At 40.9% G+C, this 17,182-nt stretch overlaps 1 protein-coding gene across 7 annotated transcripts in view; it reads right to left on the bottom strand.

The window, feature by feature from the left end:
- Window positions 1-17,182, bottom strand: part of L1CAM (L1 cell adhesion molecule) — a 96,235-nt gene that overhangs the window by 43,277 nt on the left and 35,776 nt on the right. For 6 of the 7 annotated variants that reach the window (XM_081938911.1, XM_081938910.1, XM_081938909.1 and 3 more), the window contains exons 3-13: window positions 15,211-15,225; window positions 14,847-14,952; window positions 12,359-12,555; window positions 11,219-11,341; window positions 10,175-10,345; window positions 7,568-7,679; window positions 4,400-4,584; window positions 2,719-2,850; window positions 2,482-2,625; window positions 1,360-1,471; window positions 595-761 (exon numbers count right to left, since the gene is read on the bottom strand). In XM_081938911.1, coding sequence (XP_081795037.1) covers window positions 595-761; window positions 1,360-1,471; window positions 2,482-2,625; window positions 2,719-2,850; window positions 4,400-4,584; window positions 7,568-7,679; window positions 10,175-10,345; window positions 11,219-11,341; window positions 12,359-12,555; window positions 14,847-14,952; window positions 15,211-15,225 — 1,464 coding nt within the window. The remainder of the gene's footprint in view (window positions 1-594; window positions 762-1,359; window positions 1,472-2,481; window positions 2,626-2,718; window positions 2,851-4,399; window positions 4,585-7,567; window positions 7,680-10,174; window positions 10,346-11,218; window positions 11,342-12,358; window positions 12,556-14,846; window positions 14,953-15,210; window positions 15,226-17,182) is intronic. The other variant, XM_081938908.1, reaches the window with a different exon arrangement.

The raw sequence follows: 17,182 nt of genomic DNA on the forward strand, positions 1-17,182 counted from the left end.
TCCCAAGTAAAACTGCCATCTACTTAATTTTAAATAAAAGTCTTCGGGTCATTTTCCACAAGAAGAGATTATCTTTAAGCTATTCTCCACGCTGGAGAAAAGACAAAACATCTTTAGGTATAAAGAATTTATTAGGAAGCATAAATAAACACCAACTTCCCTCATCCTCCATCCCAGGAGGGATATGAACTCTCGGAAAGGCTTGCCAGATTAAAAGCTTAGTTTGATGCCACAGGCAGATGGCCTGGCAGAACCTCATCCACGTGGGCATTGGTAGGGAGGCAAGGAGGAGGCAGATGATGAAATGAGCATCACAACGTTGTATGCCACGTGCATGTGTGTAAGGAACAGAACATCATGACACAATGCTGATTTCAATGGATTCTAGAAATGCCTCTGATCTTATGACCAATAGTAAAAACTCTGGTATACTTATGAAGTAGAATGTTGTGGAAGAAAACAGTTTTAGAGGATTTAGCTGAAAGCCACGGTACTTTGTTCCAGGTTACTTCCTTCCTATCGCCTCTCTTATGGTCAACTATTTTCTGTCATATTTCCTCTTTGATTTAATACGTTTGGGAAACCTGATCTCACCTTTGACAACCAGGCGGGCAATGATGGAGACATTGTTTTGATCATTCTCAGCCAAGCAGGTGAAGTTTCCTGCATCTTCACGTCGGACTTCCTGAAGTTTCAGGGATCCATTTGTGAATATAAAGGTTCGCTCGTCTTTTAGGGCAGGGGTCATGTCTTCCATAAACCTGGAGAATGCAAACGAGAAGGGGGACTGAGAAATAGAGATCTCCCTCTATAGTCCATCTCAGTGCACTCAGAGTTGCTGCCATTGTTTTTGCAACACAATCTAGCTCCTAATAATTTTTTCACATATAACACCTTTAATTTATTTATTTATTTTATTATTTATTTATTATTCATGCTTCTAATTGCCTTTCTTTTGCTTCAAATGCTATTACTTAGGCCTTTATGATATTTTGCCTAATATTGCTTATCCCAAAAGAGAATAGAGCAATGGAATATGTATGTTTGGTTTTTCTTTCCCTCATGTAACTTCTGCAATTTCCTGAATATGCTAATAGTATAATTGTGTTTTTCACTGGCCCAATTCTCTCCCTTCATTGGCACTGGCATTTTGCCCATTAGTTTGTTATTTGACAGAGCTAGGCTAATAAAATCCAAAGAGGCATTTGATTTTCCAAGTACAAATGAAAAAGACTATCACTGAATTATACTAAGAGAATTTTGATATATAAGTGGAGCTATATAAACAATATCAGAGCAGCTGTGGATAAATCAAAACACACTGTGCTTTCTGAAAATGACCCCAAACAGAAAGCGTACCACTGCACTTTAGGTCTAGGTGCCCCAAAAGTCTTGCAATGTAGGATCACTATTTGGTTCTCCACCACAGCATACTCTATGCCATCTGGGGTCAGGATCTCTGCAGGCAACCCTGGAGTAAAATAAAAAGGCCAATGGGTGTAAAGCAAGATACTTATCGCCTCAAGAAATCCTACCTAGCCCTAAGTCCTGTCAACACATGTACCACCTCAGAAGAAGGGGATTGTAAGTCAATGGAAAACAACTAGAAAAAAGTCTCTGTACTCAGCGTATTCAGTGTTTTTTTAAACATCATGATGTGGACAGATGGTGGACACACGGGCCAGAATAGCAGGTAAGAATAAGTGTTCTCCTCATGAGACGATTAGGTTCACTTTTTAATATATTTCCTTCCTTCCTTTCCTTAAGTTAAAGGTTTCTGGGAAGAGCCATTGCTAAGATGACTACACACTTCCTCAGTGGGTTGCTATCTCCAATGCCACATCATCAGGGGTGGTATTCAGCCAGTTCTGACAGGTTCTGGAGAACTGGTAGTGGAAATTTTGAGTTTGGAGAACCGGCAAATAGGCTGGCCCCGCCCCCTGCTGCCTCCCAGCTGAGTTTTTGTTGTTGCCCTGAACAGGAGAACAGAGCAGGAAAGCAGGTTAGTTGGGGTGGGGAGGGAATTGGGATTTTGCAGTATCCTTCCCCTGCCCACAAAGCCCTGCCCACAAAGCCACACCCACAAAGCCACACCACGCCCACCAAGCCATGCCCACAGAACCGGTAGTAAAAAAAAAATTGAATCCCACCACTGCACATCATGCCTTTAATTTGGAGGCAAAAAGGGCCTTTGTCACTGTAAGGCCTTTGTCATCAGGCCTGAGCAAAAAGAGAAGCAGATTCTGTACATAATTTATAAATACTGAATGCCATTCCCTGGAAAGATGACTGAAGTGCAGACTTCATTCACACTTTTATCTTGCTGCAGGAGAAAGAGCTACTGGAGGAATTTTAAAGTGGAAACTGAAAGGTTGGTGATGTGATAGAACAATTGGAATAGCCTTTGCTAGATTTTTTTTTTGCCTGTCCTTTGAACTGTGTGCAGCCCCATTTTGATTCAAAGTGGAGAGATGAACTTACAGACAACAAGGATGTATGCATTGGCCAGGAGGCTGCCGTGCTTATTGTGGGCCTGGCACTGGATAACAGCGGTGTCATTGGGCTGCACCTCGCTGAAGATTAAAGCCCCTGATTGAATCTTCCTTCTTGGATCTGGCATCACATCTGAAAAGCAGCCAAGAGGTTAGGCCCAGGAAGCTAAGGTGGTATTGTAACCTTCTGCTTTTTCTCTGCCTTTCTTCTCACCCAATCACTCACCTTTTAAAGGAGTCCCGTTTATGCTCCATGACACTTTTGGCTTAGGTTTTCCATCAACTTCGCAATCCAGGCGGACGTTCTCCCCTGGTCCATAAATCTGGCTCACAGGCATTTTTATCCAGTATGGAGCAGCTGAGAAAAGAAGACCGCATGAAAATAGCATCCATTAAGACAAAATTAGCTCACTACAGTGAGGAAAGTTAACTCCCCAGATCTCTTTTTATATAGAGCCGGGGTGTCAAACTGGAGGCCCGAGGGCCGGATGCATCATGCGCAAGCCACGCCCACCCCAGCTCCACGAAGGGGGAAACTGTCGCGAAACATCACATGATGGCAACGCAATGCCGTGAGTTTGACACCCGTGATATAGACTAACACAATACTCACTTTGTAATGAGTTGTCCTTAAACTCCCTTTCTATTACCTCTCATATTTCAGTCAAGTATAAGCAAGTTGATGCTTTATTTGTTTTGAATCACCATGCCAACCAATTATTAGAGAGTCTGGGGGAGTGGGGGTCATCATACAAAACAGCTGGAGGGCAAAAGTGGCACAGTCCTTCTTTTATAAATTATTCAAGGGAAGAAGCTGCCTTTTTCTTCAACTAGGAAATTTCATCTATTTCAAATAATTGTCGTTTTAGTTTTGGACTGAGTATGAAATGACTGAATATAAAGTGTTGAGTATTATACACGTTTTCATGGCAACATCACTTTGCAAAGTCTAGAAAAGTGGAGTTGACCCAAAGCTACAGGCTGTTGTTGGGGAAATTGTGTGCTGCAATAAAATATTGTATAAAGATTTGCTAAGATGTGGTATGTGTAGTCCTTGGAATGCAAAAAAGTGTTTCTTACTGGCAATCACTGGTATTAAGCTTAAGTCCTAAAACCATGAAATATCAGAATAATAACTGAATAGTAATTATTGTCTTTATTTAATGGGGAAAACAATCCAACTGAAGTTTGGAAATTTAAATTTTAATGGCCTTCAAAGAAAATACAAAGCATCTGCTTAAATTTTCTCCAATGAATGCAATGGAGTGCTAAGTTTGGGCTGCATTATAGCTAGCGTGTCTGGTTAAGCTTAAAATCCAGGTTTTTATTCACAGTCAATATTTCAGTTATATTTGGTTTTATACCACTATATATAGAGAGCACTGAGCTGCTAAGGTCTATGGGTTGGATTCCTCAGCTCTTGTTGCTTTGACACTAAAATCAATATATATATATATATAATTGGAAAACTACATTTTTTTAAAGAAACTTCCATCTTTCAAAGTAAGCTGCCTTATTCAATATTTTCCCTTAAGGCAATTCCTTTCCCTTTTCTCCCTTTCCCCCAAAGAATTTTAAAAATGGCTGTTTCCTCCCTATTTTTCTCCCACTCTTCCAGCTATCATCCTAAATCACATATGATAATTATGCTGTGCCTCCATTCCACTTGCACTTCTGCACACAACTGAATGTCCTTTAGTGAGAGAAACCCAACCTAATGATGTCACATCAAATGGTTGGCCATAGGAGAAAGGAATTTAGAGTGACATTGTGTGGTAACATCTATTCATCTCACCATAATCTTTTCTCAAAAGAGAAATCTTGCTACTTGCCAGTCTGACTACTACAAATCCTTCCCATTTTTATCCTATCGGGCCCTACTGGATTAAAATTGTGGATGGAAATACCTTCAACGTTAACGGTATAGGTGTGGCGGATGCTGCCGTGCTCATTACGAGCGATGCACTGATAGTCCCCATCATCATCCTCCGTCACACTTGGGATGCAAAGGGTTTTATTGTAGTTCTCAAAGGTCACCCCAGGTGAAGGGTTCAGTCTGTTCAGGTAGATCCATTCCACCGATGGTGTAGGGCTGCAGAGAAAGGGAAGAAGAAAAAGAACGTGTATAAAACTGGGTTCTAACTCAGGCGGATGTTACTGATCTAGGTCACTGCTCAAAATTACGTTGTTCAGTTAAAAAGAACTTTATTTGAAAGTACGTTTTAAACAAGATCATAAAAAAAATTGCAGATGGGAGAATTCATCATCTTAGAAGAGGCATATTTCTCCTGTACATAAAGCGGAGAAGGATATTTGCATTTTGTGAGGTTTGTGGATATTCCCCCCCCCTTTTTTTTTAAAGAATATAGTTATATGTGTATGTATTTTTTTGTAAAGGAGTTGCCTTTATTACCTTTGCAATTAATTTTTCTTTAGAACTCGTCAGATGCATTTAGATCAAGAGAGCAGTACTAGTGACATCAGTCAAATCTGTTTAGTCCTCCCCCCCCCCCCAATTTAGCACTCTTTCGATTTCTTGGATTCCAGAGTCCATCATCTACATTCCCTATAGGTTCATTATCTGGGGATAACAAGAGTTGTGGTCCAATACAACTTCAACCTTAAACTGTCTACTGTGGACCTCACCCGATTCCTAAGAGGTCCGTAAGGGGGTGTGTGCATAAGCGCACCAGCGTGCCTACCGTCCCTGTCCTACTGTCCCCATTTATTTGAATTCATTTCCTTTGTTAATGTCCATGTTTATACTTATACCTGTTATATTGTACATGTTTGACAAGCTAAATAAATACATAAATAAAAATAAATATATCTGGAAAGTGCTAGATTAATGAAAGCTGACTTGGGCCATAATTAAATTATCTCATTGATTTAAATGCATTTGGCGTTATGATGGAGGAGTAGATGATTCTCAGATGATCAGCTCACGAGATACTCAGCTCCTACCATATTCATTTTGTGTTCATAAGAAACCTGTGAAGTAGTTTGGCCTAGAGAAATGTGAGCTTCATAGCAGAGCAAGGATTGGCTTGCCAACCGCCACAGCAAGACACCAGGCTGTTTTGCCTCCTCGGTCCTCTCATTATTGTTTGCTTGTTGCTACCTAACAGCATAGTTAATTAAACCACTACTAAGCATGTAATCAAAGGGCATCATTCCACTTCTCTGCTGATGTTTTCCTTCTCATCATCAAACCAGCAGCTGAATAGCAGGAGGAGCTGAGTGTCCCCTGAATAGCAGATGAACAAAATGTTGTTCTAATTACTGCTGATATATTTTGGTTTTTAAATCTCTGCTTCTATCCAACTTGATTGGAAGCCACCCAGAGTTATAGTGGGCGGCTATAGAAATGTTTTAAATACATACTTCCAAGGCCACTCAAAGGATGGAGTAATTTCTATGCAGTCAAAAAGGGGTGGAAATGACTTTAGATTAGAGGTTTCCACTGCCTCTCCAAACCAATAAGGAGCAAAAATGAAATCCCAAGCTGTATTTTCCTCAGCAATTGGAAGTCAGAAGTCACAACCCCTTAAAATATGGGTGTCAAACTCGCAGCGTCACATTGTCATCACATGACGTATCACAACAATTTCCCCCTTCACAGAGCTAGGGTGGGCGTGGCCTCCGTGTGAGGCATCCAGCCCATGGGCCACCAGTTTGACACACCTGCCTTAAAACATATCCATTCCCTTTCAAACACACATGCAGGTATAAGCTTCTCCAATCTACCAACCTATCCACAAAAGAATGGGGATAGCATTAGAAACAGCTACTGAAATCAAGGTATACTCTTATCTCATTGGTCATTTTTGTTATCATACCCACGAGGTATACCCAGCTCTCCCATTCTCATTCCCATTCCCCATTCAGTCAATGGGGAAGCCACATTTACTTAACAACCATGTTATTAACTTAACAACTGCAGTGGTTTAACAACTGTGGCAAGAAAGGTCATAAAATGGGACAAAATTTAATTAACAACTGTCTCGCTCAGCAACAGAAATTTTGGGCTCAGTTGTGGTTGCATGTCAAGGGCTACCTATATTTCATCAGTTTATGGGTTTAGCAAAGTATCTTTCAAATCTGTAGTAGCAGTCATTTGGCTAATGTTCATTTTCGTCCATTTGTACACTTAAGCTCCCTGTGCAAGGACATCTCTCTCGACTCATGGCATTTGAAAGATATAGGATCGGATTAATATATATATATATATGTGTGTGTGTGTGTGTGTGTGTGTGTGTGTGTGTGTGTGTGTGTGTGTATGTATGTATGTATGTATGTATGTATGTATGTATGTATGTATGTATGTATGTATATATATATATATATATATATATATATATATATATATATATATATATATATATATATATATATATATATATATATATATATATATATATATATATATATATATGCTGGTTTTGTTGTATTTGGGTCTTTTCCCGTGTAAGGTTGAGATTGTCTTTGCAACGTTTCGGCAGGATCTCACCTGCCATCTTCAAGCTTTTTAAGCCCACAGCTTGAAGATGGCAGGTGAGATCCTGCCGAAATGTTGCAAAGACAATCTCAACCTTACACGGGAAAAGACCCGAATACAACAAAACCAGCATACCTACACCCGTGAAAATCTACGAAAACAAATATATATATATATATATATATATATATATGTATGTATGTATGTATGTATGTATGTATGTATGTATGTATATGTATATGTATATGTATATGTATATGTATATGTATATGTATATGTATATGTATATAGCTTGAAATAGATCTATATTAGTCTCCCTTTATTTATTTATCAGCACAAATGCAACACAAATGTAACAAAGGCAACATAAAATATGGTTTTCTGCCTGGATGGTCTCCTGGAGTGAGCCGAAAGACAGAAAAGGGAAGCAGTGTGCTCGCTCCCATATTTGGGCATACCAGAGGTTGTGACACAATACATACATACGTACGTACGTACATACATACATACATACATACATACATACATACATACATACATATATTATTTTTGATGGCAGACATCTCCAAATACTTACAGTCCTGCAGCAATGCATTCTAATATCAAGGGCTTTCCTAACAAGGCCACATAGCTCTTGCGTGTGGTCTCTGGCACAATTAGAACTGGTTTCTGGTATGAGAAAGTGTTGGCTGTGGAAGAGAGAGAAGAAAAGAGTTACTCAATATCAGAAGACCATAAAGCAGCAGAAACCTGTACTGATGGCCTAGGCCCGTGATTGGGAACCTATGGCACGCATGTCAAAGGTGGCATGTGGAGCCCTCTCTGTGGACACGCAAGCCGTGGTTCAGCTCAGAACCACCATACATGCGTGCGCACCTCCTGGTAGCCAGCTGATTTTCAAGTCTGCTGCGCATGCGGGAGCCACGCGTACATGTGGGGGGGGTCATGCATGCATGCAGGGGTGGTCATGTGAGGGGGGAACAGCGCCCTCCCCACACCCCATTTTTTGATCCAAGAGGCTTCAGGGAGGCCCTGCTAGGCCCAAAATGGGGCTTAGGGGGGTCACGTGCATATACGCGAGGGGAGCACGGGTGGTCATACATGCATGGGCAGTGGAGTGGAGCACGCGGGGGGTGTCACACATGCATTGCATTATGGGCATGCGAGGACAAAAAGGTTAGCCATCACTGGCCTAGGCCAACACAATTGCAGAACATTTGGCTTTTTACTGACTTTATATTCATATTCTGAGGGTAAAGAGTGTGTCATTGGCTCCACTAATTTGCAGGCAGTTTTACACACTCCTTCATAAAGCCTAGTTCAACTTTCCAAGCTTTCTAAATGAGGTTATGACCTAGCCTGCCTGCTTTCATTCCTTCATCCCATTTATATGCCGCCTATCTCACTCTGAAAAGAAACTCTGAGCAGCTTTAGCTATTCCCTTGGATATTTCTTTTAAAGCTGCTCAGAGTTTCTTTTTCACAACAGCTTGATGAGGCATACTAGACAAAGAGATAAGAGATCAGCTAAAAGTTCCCTCAATGAGATCTGTGATCATGAAGACTTGAGTTTAGTGTCCCCATCTTTATTCATCAGCTTCTCGTCTTGGTCATTGCTAGGAATATACAAAAGGGTTCTACACATCACTTATCTACGACTTTATCTTTGGTGTAGTTTCTTGCTATATCTGATAAATCATTTAGTTGCTGAGCATTACGTAATGATAATAAATTGTTGTGGCCCAGCAGTGGCCAGCTGAGCTTTTGGTGGACTCTGATACCTCAGACCATTATGGGACTGCTCTGGAGGATGAGGAAGACACTGGAGGGTGCTTGGAGTCAGAGCAGGAACTAGAGAGGCCTGTTGGCCACCAAGTGGCATCTGAGTCAGGGAGCAGTGAAGAGGAACAGAGGGAGGTTGTCCCTCATGTGTGTGTACATAGAGCTGAGAGGAGAAAGGAACAGCTGTGGAGACGACGTCATAGAAGGAAGTAGGGACAGCTGGCTAAGGTTGTGGCCCCTCCCAAAGAGTTTATAGGTGGAGCGACGGGAGGGGAATCTTTGCAGGAAACAACAGTCCATTTTACTAGCCGTTGAGAAAGCATTCTGTAAGTTTAATCTTGGTTTCTTGAAGATAGCTTTCTAGGTTCCTAGCCAAGGGGTGGCTTTATCTATGTAATTAGTCGTGGCAGACAGCCAAGCCTCTGTCTGCATATTCATTGGATTCACGGGACAGAACAATAAATAATAAATCATATTCTTCCATAATTCACTGCTACAAAGCTCTTCTCAGAGTTTTAAACTTTGCATGAATATACCTTTCAATTTTCATAATTTCATCTCTGGTTATTTCACAAACCCTGCCTCCACTTCTTTGATTCACTCATCTCTAAGCTCCCTAAGGGAGCAATAGATTTTTGCTGCCAAATATTAAAGGCAGTTTCCCAAGTTAAAAAAGAAAAAGAAAGAAAAAAACATTCTACCTTATTCTACATGGATCAGATGCATTTTGTCTAATGTGTCCTTGAGGAAGATAATGCAGGACGCAGAATACAGAATAGAATTGAAAGACAGAATAACAGTCTTTCAATTACAGGAAGTCAGATTTGGGTTCAATGTTATATAAACATTCCGAATGGTAAGAGCTTTTTGATAATAAAATTAGTTGTCAGAAGAATTTTCCTTTGTGGATGTGTTCAGTTAGAAGTTGGGCAACTATTAAATGGGGATATTTTCATTCGGGTGCCAGCGTTGGTCAGTGAACCAACAGCCTAGATGAGCGCTTCCACTTCAATGACACTGAGCAATGCTGGCCATAAGATACCAAGTGAGAAACATCAAAGAACAATATTGGGAACCCACCGCTGCAGCGTTCCTCAATGTGTTGTCCTTTAGATGCTTAGACTTTAATTCCCATGGAAATCCAACACATCTGGAGGGCAACAGGATGGGGAAAACTGAAACACTAAATTTGAAGCAAATGACTGATAACCGACAGTAAAATCCAGTCTAATGAAGATTTCAGGCAAGAATTCATCTCATACTTTTGCAGGTTTCCACAAGAACTTTACAATTCAAACATTAAGCTGGGTAAAAAGATGTAATTGATATCTCCCTGCAATAGCCAGCTACTTCCTCACTCCATCACACAGAGCACCTCAACATAGGGTGTCCTTAAGACTTACTTGGGATGACTTTTAGTTCAATGGGTTCTTTCTGGATAATGAGTCGGGGACCTTGGAAATGGGCATTGCAGATATAATCAGGTTGACTATCCTTCATCTGTACATTGGCAAAGTAGAGGTTTCCATCCTGCCCTACAGTGACTCGTTCATCTTGGGCAATGTGCTCAATCTCTGCAGAAAGAGAGATAGGAAGGAGAGGCAAATGAGACACAGCAAAGCGGGAAAAAAAGTATCCTAAGACAGCCAAATGCCAAACCACTTTGTTTCTTGGCCCAAGCATTCATTTGAGGAAAGAAAGCAAAGTTATTCTATTCCTTCTAAGTCATAATGATCATTTTCATGAGGAGATTTTGGAGGAGGTGGTCACAGCAGAGGAACTCCATTCTTTTCTGTGTTTCAAAAGGAGATTTTGACTTCCAAAACAGATTCCAAACACTTGGGACTAACCAGAGTGTAAATTAATCCCTGAGAGTGGAGGATTGGACCCATATTCTTTCCAGTCAAACCTTCTCTTTCCAACAAGAACATGTCTCCTAAAAGTTTATAGAAAGCCCTTCCCCTCTCTTGCTTTCCCATATGTTTTGGGACTATTACAGAGGTTGGCATGTAATATATTCTGAAATGATCCAGCAGCCAGTTCAAAGCAAAACACTATATATAATGCATTTATCTGTTTCTGTATCTTTAATCAGATTATCTTTAATCAGATTTAATCTTTAATCGGATTATCTATAAAACTTCAACATCTTTCTTGAATGACATGATCAAAAAATTACCTGGGACCAAGTATTTGCAAAACATGTGTGCCAATATTGCCATTCTTCCATCTTTACTTACCCTTCACCTACCTTCACCTACCCATTTACCATCCCTATCCATCAAACACTTCCAGATTCCTTCTCTTGTGTTCGGAACCTCTTGCCTTTCATCCAAAGCACATGGCTTATTGCCAGCTCTTCTAGTTCTTTGAGAAAAGTAAGCAGTCCATGTGATCTGTCACAATCAAATTCACAGTCTTTGGAAAAGACAGTTTCTAATACTCACTGCTGTTGAGCCAGTAGATTTTAGGTGGATCGGCACTGGTGGGTGGGTTACAGGGTAAGACTGTGTGGGTCCCTTCTTCTGCTGTGATGGGTGCCACCTCCTCCTTTGGCCACTGTGGGGCATCTGGAAGGCAATGAAGCAGGAATCGAAGCAATTAGTGAATGGGGGGGGGGGTTATCATGGAGGGGGAAAAGGCTACTGTACACAGAGAGAAATTGGCTGCGTAGTCCTCTGGGCTAGGTTTTTAATATATCCAGTTATTCACTGTGCCTCGGGGAAAATGTATTTTAACAGGTTTTTGATCATTACTCAGTGAATGGAGATGCTTTGCCATACTCAGCCAATTAAAGCTGAGGCAGTGTACCAACCCATCTGCTGTCTCAGAGAACTAGTAGTCACTGACACACTCTTGTTTAGATGCGGCTTCTTGACTCATGCTTGATTTCTGAAATCTTTATTAGTATGGCATCCTCAATAGCAACAGCAACAGCATTTTATTATTAACTTTGATTTATTTTGAGAACCTCAGCCAAGAGGAAGAATAAAGGATCAGTGCAATTTTGGAACAAAGAGAGGATGTTCTTAAATCATCACTACTAGTGCTGAAAAACACATGCTTTTTGATATCAATGGGTGTCTCCTTTCCTGTATGCCTCCAGCTTTTAAATCTTTCTTTCTTCCTTGACAGACGTGCAGAAAGCAAGGCTGGGCAGGAGAGAAAGGAGGCAGGAGAAGGAGGGGCTGGCAATTACATCACATGACACGATGCTACCATGACAACTGTATCCATGGGAACAAGAGCAACCGGCTGCACTCCAGGGAGCCCAGGCAGGTAAAAGGGGGGAAAGACCCAGGCATAGACATTTATGGCAAGAGGGAGGGAGAAATTTATTTCTCAAAAAATTGGAAGTGGGGAGTATGTTTGTGCAATGGACACCTTAAGCTGCATCATTGTGGGTCCTAAAATAAGCTTCATCAGCAAAGCCAGAATGAGAAATGTTTGTGTGTGAATGTATGTGCATATGGGTGTGTGCAAATGATGCAGAGCTGTGGAGGAAGAAAGAGAATTGGTGGGCACACTTATAAAAGAGGGAGGGGAAAGTAGGAAGGACACCTTGGGGGAGGCAGAGAGGTACTCACTCTCAACAATGATGCGGCTCTCGGAACTCACGGCTGTGCCCAGTATGTTGCTGGCATAACACCGATACAGCCCATTGAACCTAGTTGGCACATTTCCATTGTTTGCATTGATGATCAGAGTCCCTGAATTTTCCAACTGTTTTATCCCTCGCACCTGTTCTGGATCAAACTGTTCCCCATCTTTGGTCCAGCGGTACCTGCCAAAAGGGAAACACATGACAAAGGGAAAAGGGAAGGAGAAGGGAAAGGGGATGCAATCTTCCTACTGAGTTCCTGTGCTGTTTTTTTTAATAACCTTTGACTGGCAGGTTGGTCTATATCTATACATAACCTTGGTTTTCAGTCTGCACTGATTAAGGTGGGTGTGACTGGAGAGGTGGCGGTGGAAATGTACAGTTGGGGGATTTAAAAGCAGGCAAACAATCATTCCTCTGAGACACAGAAGAACTGGGGTAAGGAGAGAGAAATCAATTAGAAGAGGAGCAGAGGTCCAAGTAAGGTCAGGGACATTTCCAGCATAGGAGGGAATAATGGAGACATTAAGAACAGAGCAGAATTTAGGAGAATTGTGCACTGTGAAAAGTCCAATATCAATACTGGAAACCCATTCCTAAAATCAGCAGTCTCGGGGCTGTATATATAGGAGATAAGTACTATCTTATTAGATTGCTTTGTTCTGAATCAAAATTGGGACTTAGACTTGAAACAGAGGAAGGTTAGAGCTGGAAAAAATGGAATTCATACAGATTTGCTCCTTGCAGAATTATCATGTCTTATATTATTATTACTGTATAGTATCTTTGAAAATCCAGTTTGGTCTAGTGGTTAGGGCAGCAGGCTAGAAACCATGAGACCATGAGTTCTAGTCATGCCTTAGGTCAGCTGGGTGACTTTAGGCCAGTCACTTTCTCTCCGCCCTTGAAAGGGAGGCAAGGGCAAACCACTCCTGAAAAAAACCTGAACAAGAAAACTGTGGGGCCTATTCCAGGCAGTTGTGAGGACTCAATATTGAGTTGAAGGTAGAAAAAAGTGTACCGGGTAATTAGATGCCTTTGTTCTCAATATTATATATATATATATAGCTCGAAATAGATCTATCCTAGTCTCCCTTTATTTATTTATCAGTACAATTACAACATATATATATATATATATATGTATGTATGTATGTATGTATGTATGTATGTATGTATGTATGTATGTGTATATATATATATGTTGTATTTGTACTGATAAATAAATAAAGGGAGACTAGGATAGATCTATTTCGAGCTAATTAGCTCTCATCAGCTAGCCTTACTGGGATTTGAACCTGGGCTGTATTATATCTTAGGCAGGAGTCTTAGCCACTAAGCCACAGGCTCTCCTCCTTATCAGTTGAGCCAGGGAAATAGGTATGTATTTGTGTTACAACCCCTGGTATGCCCAAATATGGGAGGAAGGTCACTACTCCCTCTTTCTGTCCTATATATATATATAATCTCTATGACACCTTTCCAAGGAAGTCAGTGTTCTTAACCCAATATAGCAGTTGGATGAGTAAGGTTGACACTACACATCCATACTCTTACACATGGAAAAATTATACAGAATCTGCTATTACCTAGTCCATCTCAGTCACAGAAAGTCACTGGAGAATTTTAGGTCAATCAGTCTCTCTTAGGCAAACTACTTCAATTGATTGATTGATTGATTATGTGCCATCAAGTCAGTGCTGACTTTTAGTGAGGACATAGATTCCCCCCCCCCCCCAAGACAATCTGTCCCTAAGTTGGTTCTTCAGGTCATCCAACAGTGCAGTCATTGCCACTGTAGCTGAGTTCATCCACCTTGCTGCTGGTCATCCTCTTCTCTTTTCTTCCACCTTTCCTAGCATCATCAAACACCAAGTTGGGGGTGTCTCTCTAACAATAACATTTCCCAGTGTCAGCAGGCCTCCATTAATAATAAAAAAGTGTCTCCAGGCCAAATTATATTGACTTGGGAGATAAATGATTAGATCTTCTGATGCCTTTTTCTTCGTGGTTGAAGGGGGGGGGGAGAGGAGGGAAGGCAATGTTAAATTAAATTATGGCCATAGCACTGGGAATGGTAGTTAACTGTTTTTATTCAAAATGTGGCCCAAACCCAACTCCGCCGTGCTCCCCCCACCCTAGGGCCCAAACTATAGCTGCTGATATTACACTCAAATACCTGCCTTGGGGAAAAGAGCAATTTTAACCAAAAAAATCAGAGAGCTGGAGAAACTGCTTAAGAAAAAATAGTTGAATCTATTTCCTCAGACCAATTCTTCCTTGCCCCTCCACAACATGAAAGTTGTCTATTTTTCAACAAATACAAGCAAGAAAAGATATGTTTTGGTCTTTAGCTCTCAGAGTTATGGACAGAACTATCCTAGGATCCTAAGGAGGATATTCCCACTAAATGTTTTCCATTTGGAATGGAGCCAGGATAAGGGGAAACAATACTGAAGCTTGTCCACACTCACGTCACAGAGGGATTTCCAGTAGCCTCCCATTTCAGGATAATCTCATCAGTGGGATATAAAACAATCTCCTTGTCTGGTTGTGTTGTGAATTCGGGTGGCTGTTGTACTAAGAAACAGAAAAGTGGGACGGAAAATGAGCAATCCAAAAATCCAACACAGAAGGGACCACTGGTCCCATACTTTGAAGACCTCACCCTATCCAAGAATAACGTAATATATTTGCACTGCAGACAGAGTATAAAAGTATAGCAATGTGCTATTCATATCAGCAAAGCAATCACTGTTTGGCTTCTTCTCTCTCATCCCAGCGGCCCAGCCCAATCACCATTATCATCACCATCACCCCTTTTTGTGGAAGACTCACAGTTTGTCCGGTCAACTGCGTCAGCAAGAAAAAAAACAAAAGAAGAAAGAGAAGTGCTTATTAGTGATCATTCCATCATTCCTGTGCCTCAAGAAAAATATAAGCACACAGTTTGTGAGAGCAAGACCAAAAGGAAGAGAAATGCATAACCACAACACGATCAGCCAAATGAGCACACTTTAAGTAGGAAGCACAAGGGTGCAAGACAGAACCCATAGACAAGATGATCAGTATAAGTGACCAGGATGACAAGATGATCAGTATAAGTGACCAGGATGACAAGATGATCAGTATAAGTGACCAGGAAAGCCAGCTGGATGTCAGCATGCCATATTCGGTGAATGAAACAATTGTGTTCCTCTGCACCATTAGAGTGTTCAAGGTGTTGATTCTCACCTTTAAAGCGCTCCATGGCTCAGGTCCTAGTTATTTGCGGGATCGCATCCTACCCCATACATCCCTGCGACCAATTCGCTCTCACAGAGAGGGACTCCTCCGGGTACCATCCGCTAAGCAATGTCAGCGGGCGACGCCCAGGAGTAGGGCCTTCTCTGTGATGGGCCCAGCCCTCTGGAACGACCTCCCCCCTGACATTAGAATCATTACTGATCTCCGCTCCTTCCGTAAGGAACTCAAGACCCACCTGTTCCAATTAGCTGGCCTGACCCAATCGCAATCATGATCTAATCCCTTGACTTTTCTGGCTGGTTATTTTAAATTTTGGGGTATTTTAATTTGGTTTTAATTATTAATTAATCTTTGCATTATTGTACAGACTTGTGTTTAATTTGTTTTTATGGGGTTTTGTAATTGTTGTATATAATGTTTTTATAATGTTTTTATTCTGTCTGTACACCGCCCCGAGTCCCCTTGGGGAGAGGGAGCGGTTGACAAATCCAATAAATAATAATAATAATAAAAATAATAAAAGTATTCAAAGCAAGGCAGTATGAAAACAGTACAGAAGAGCAGAGTGAGTAAAAAATCGGCATTTGAAAGCAGGACGCTTGCAGGAAACTCATCTGATAAAGTACAGAGTCTGGAATGTCCCTTGAAAGTGGAAAAATAACTTTCTGTACCCTTTGTGTAATCTAGATGCTGATGGCAAGCAAGAGATGATTGCCCAATGGTTGGTGGTGCTATGCTCAACTCCCAGGGTGAAAATAATGTGTGTGTTTTTTGTTGAGAGGAAGGTTAATTTTGCTTGTTTTGTTGGTTTGTTTCCTTTTCCTTTTTTCATTAGTAAGAGATCTTGAAAGCAGCAAATTTGAGATGGTGGGGGAGGAACTAGACTTTTACTGCCTATGTGCTTCTCCTATCTCCTCTCTTCTCTTAATACAGATTTGTCGGGTGTTTTTTTTTAAAAAAAGGAAAACATCATAATTCTAAGGAAAACTATGCCTCGCAAGAGATTTCCCAACCTGATACTCTCCAGACGTTTGAGCTTCATTATCTCTCATTTGATTATGATGAGTCAGATAGTTAGTAATGAAGCCTGGCACATCTGGAAGGGGAGATCAAGTTGGCAAATGGCGATTGTGGCGATTACCTCAGACTTCTCATTGCTTGAAAAAGTTGGTACCTCTTGATGTGCCATTCGAAGAGAAAAGTTATGGAGCTAAGCAAACTTGTGTGCCCATCAAAAATTACCTGAAGACTCAGACAATTAGAATAGGGATTTTTTTTCAACATATTGTGAAATGAGAGGAGACACATTTTTTCTTTAGTAGCCTGTTCAATTCAGAGCTTCCTTTGCTCTCTGAATTGACAGTAGTTGCTTTTAAAGTTTTCTCTTAATGCAGAGAGTGCAGGGAAATATAGGCAGTCCTCGATTTACGACCAAAACTGAGCCAAAAATGCCTGTTGTTAAGTGATACATTTGTTAATTGAGTTTTACCCCATTTTATGACATTTCTTGCCACAGTTGTCACTGCAGTTGTTAAATTAGTAATCCCGTTGTTAAGTGAATCTG

This window comes from Natrix helvetica (assembly GCF_964273705.1).
Source record: "Natrix helvetica genome assembly, chromosome: 1".
In the NCBI taxonomy this organism is placed as follows: domain Eukaryota; kingdom Metazoa; phylum Chordata; class Lepidosauria; order Squamata; family Natricidae; genus Natrix; species Natrix helvetica.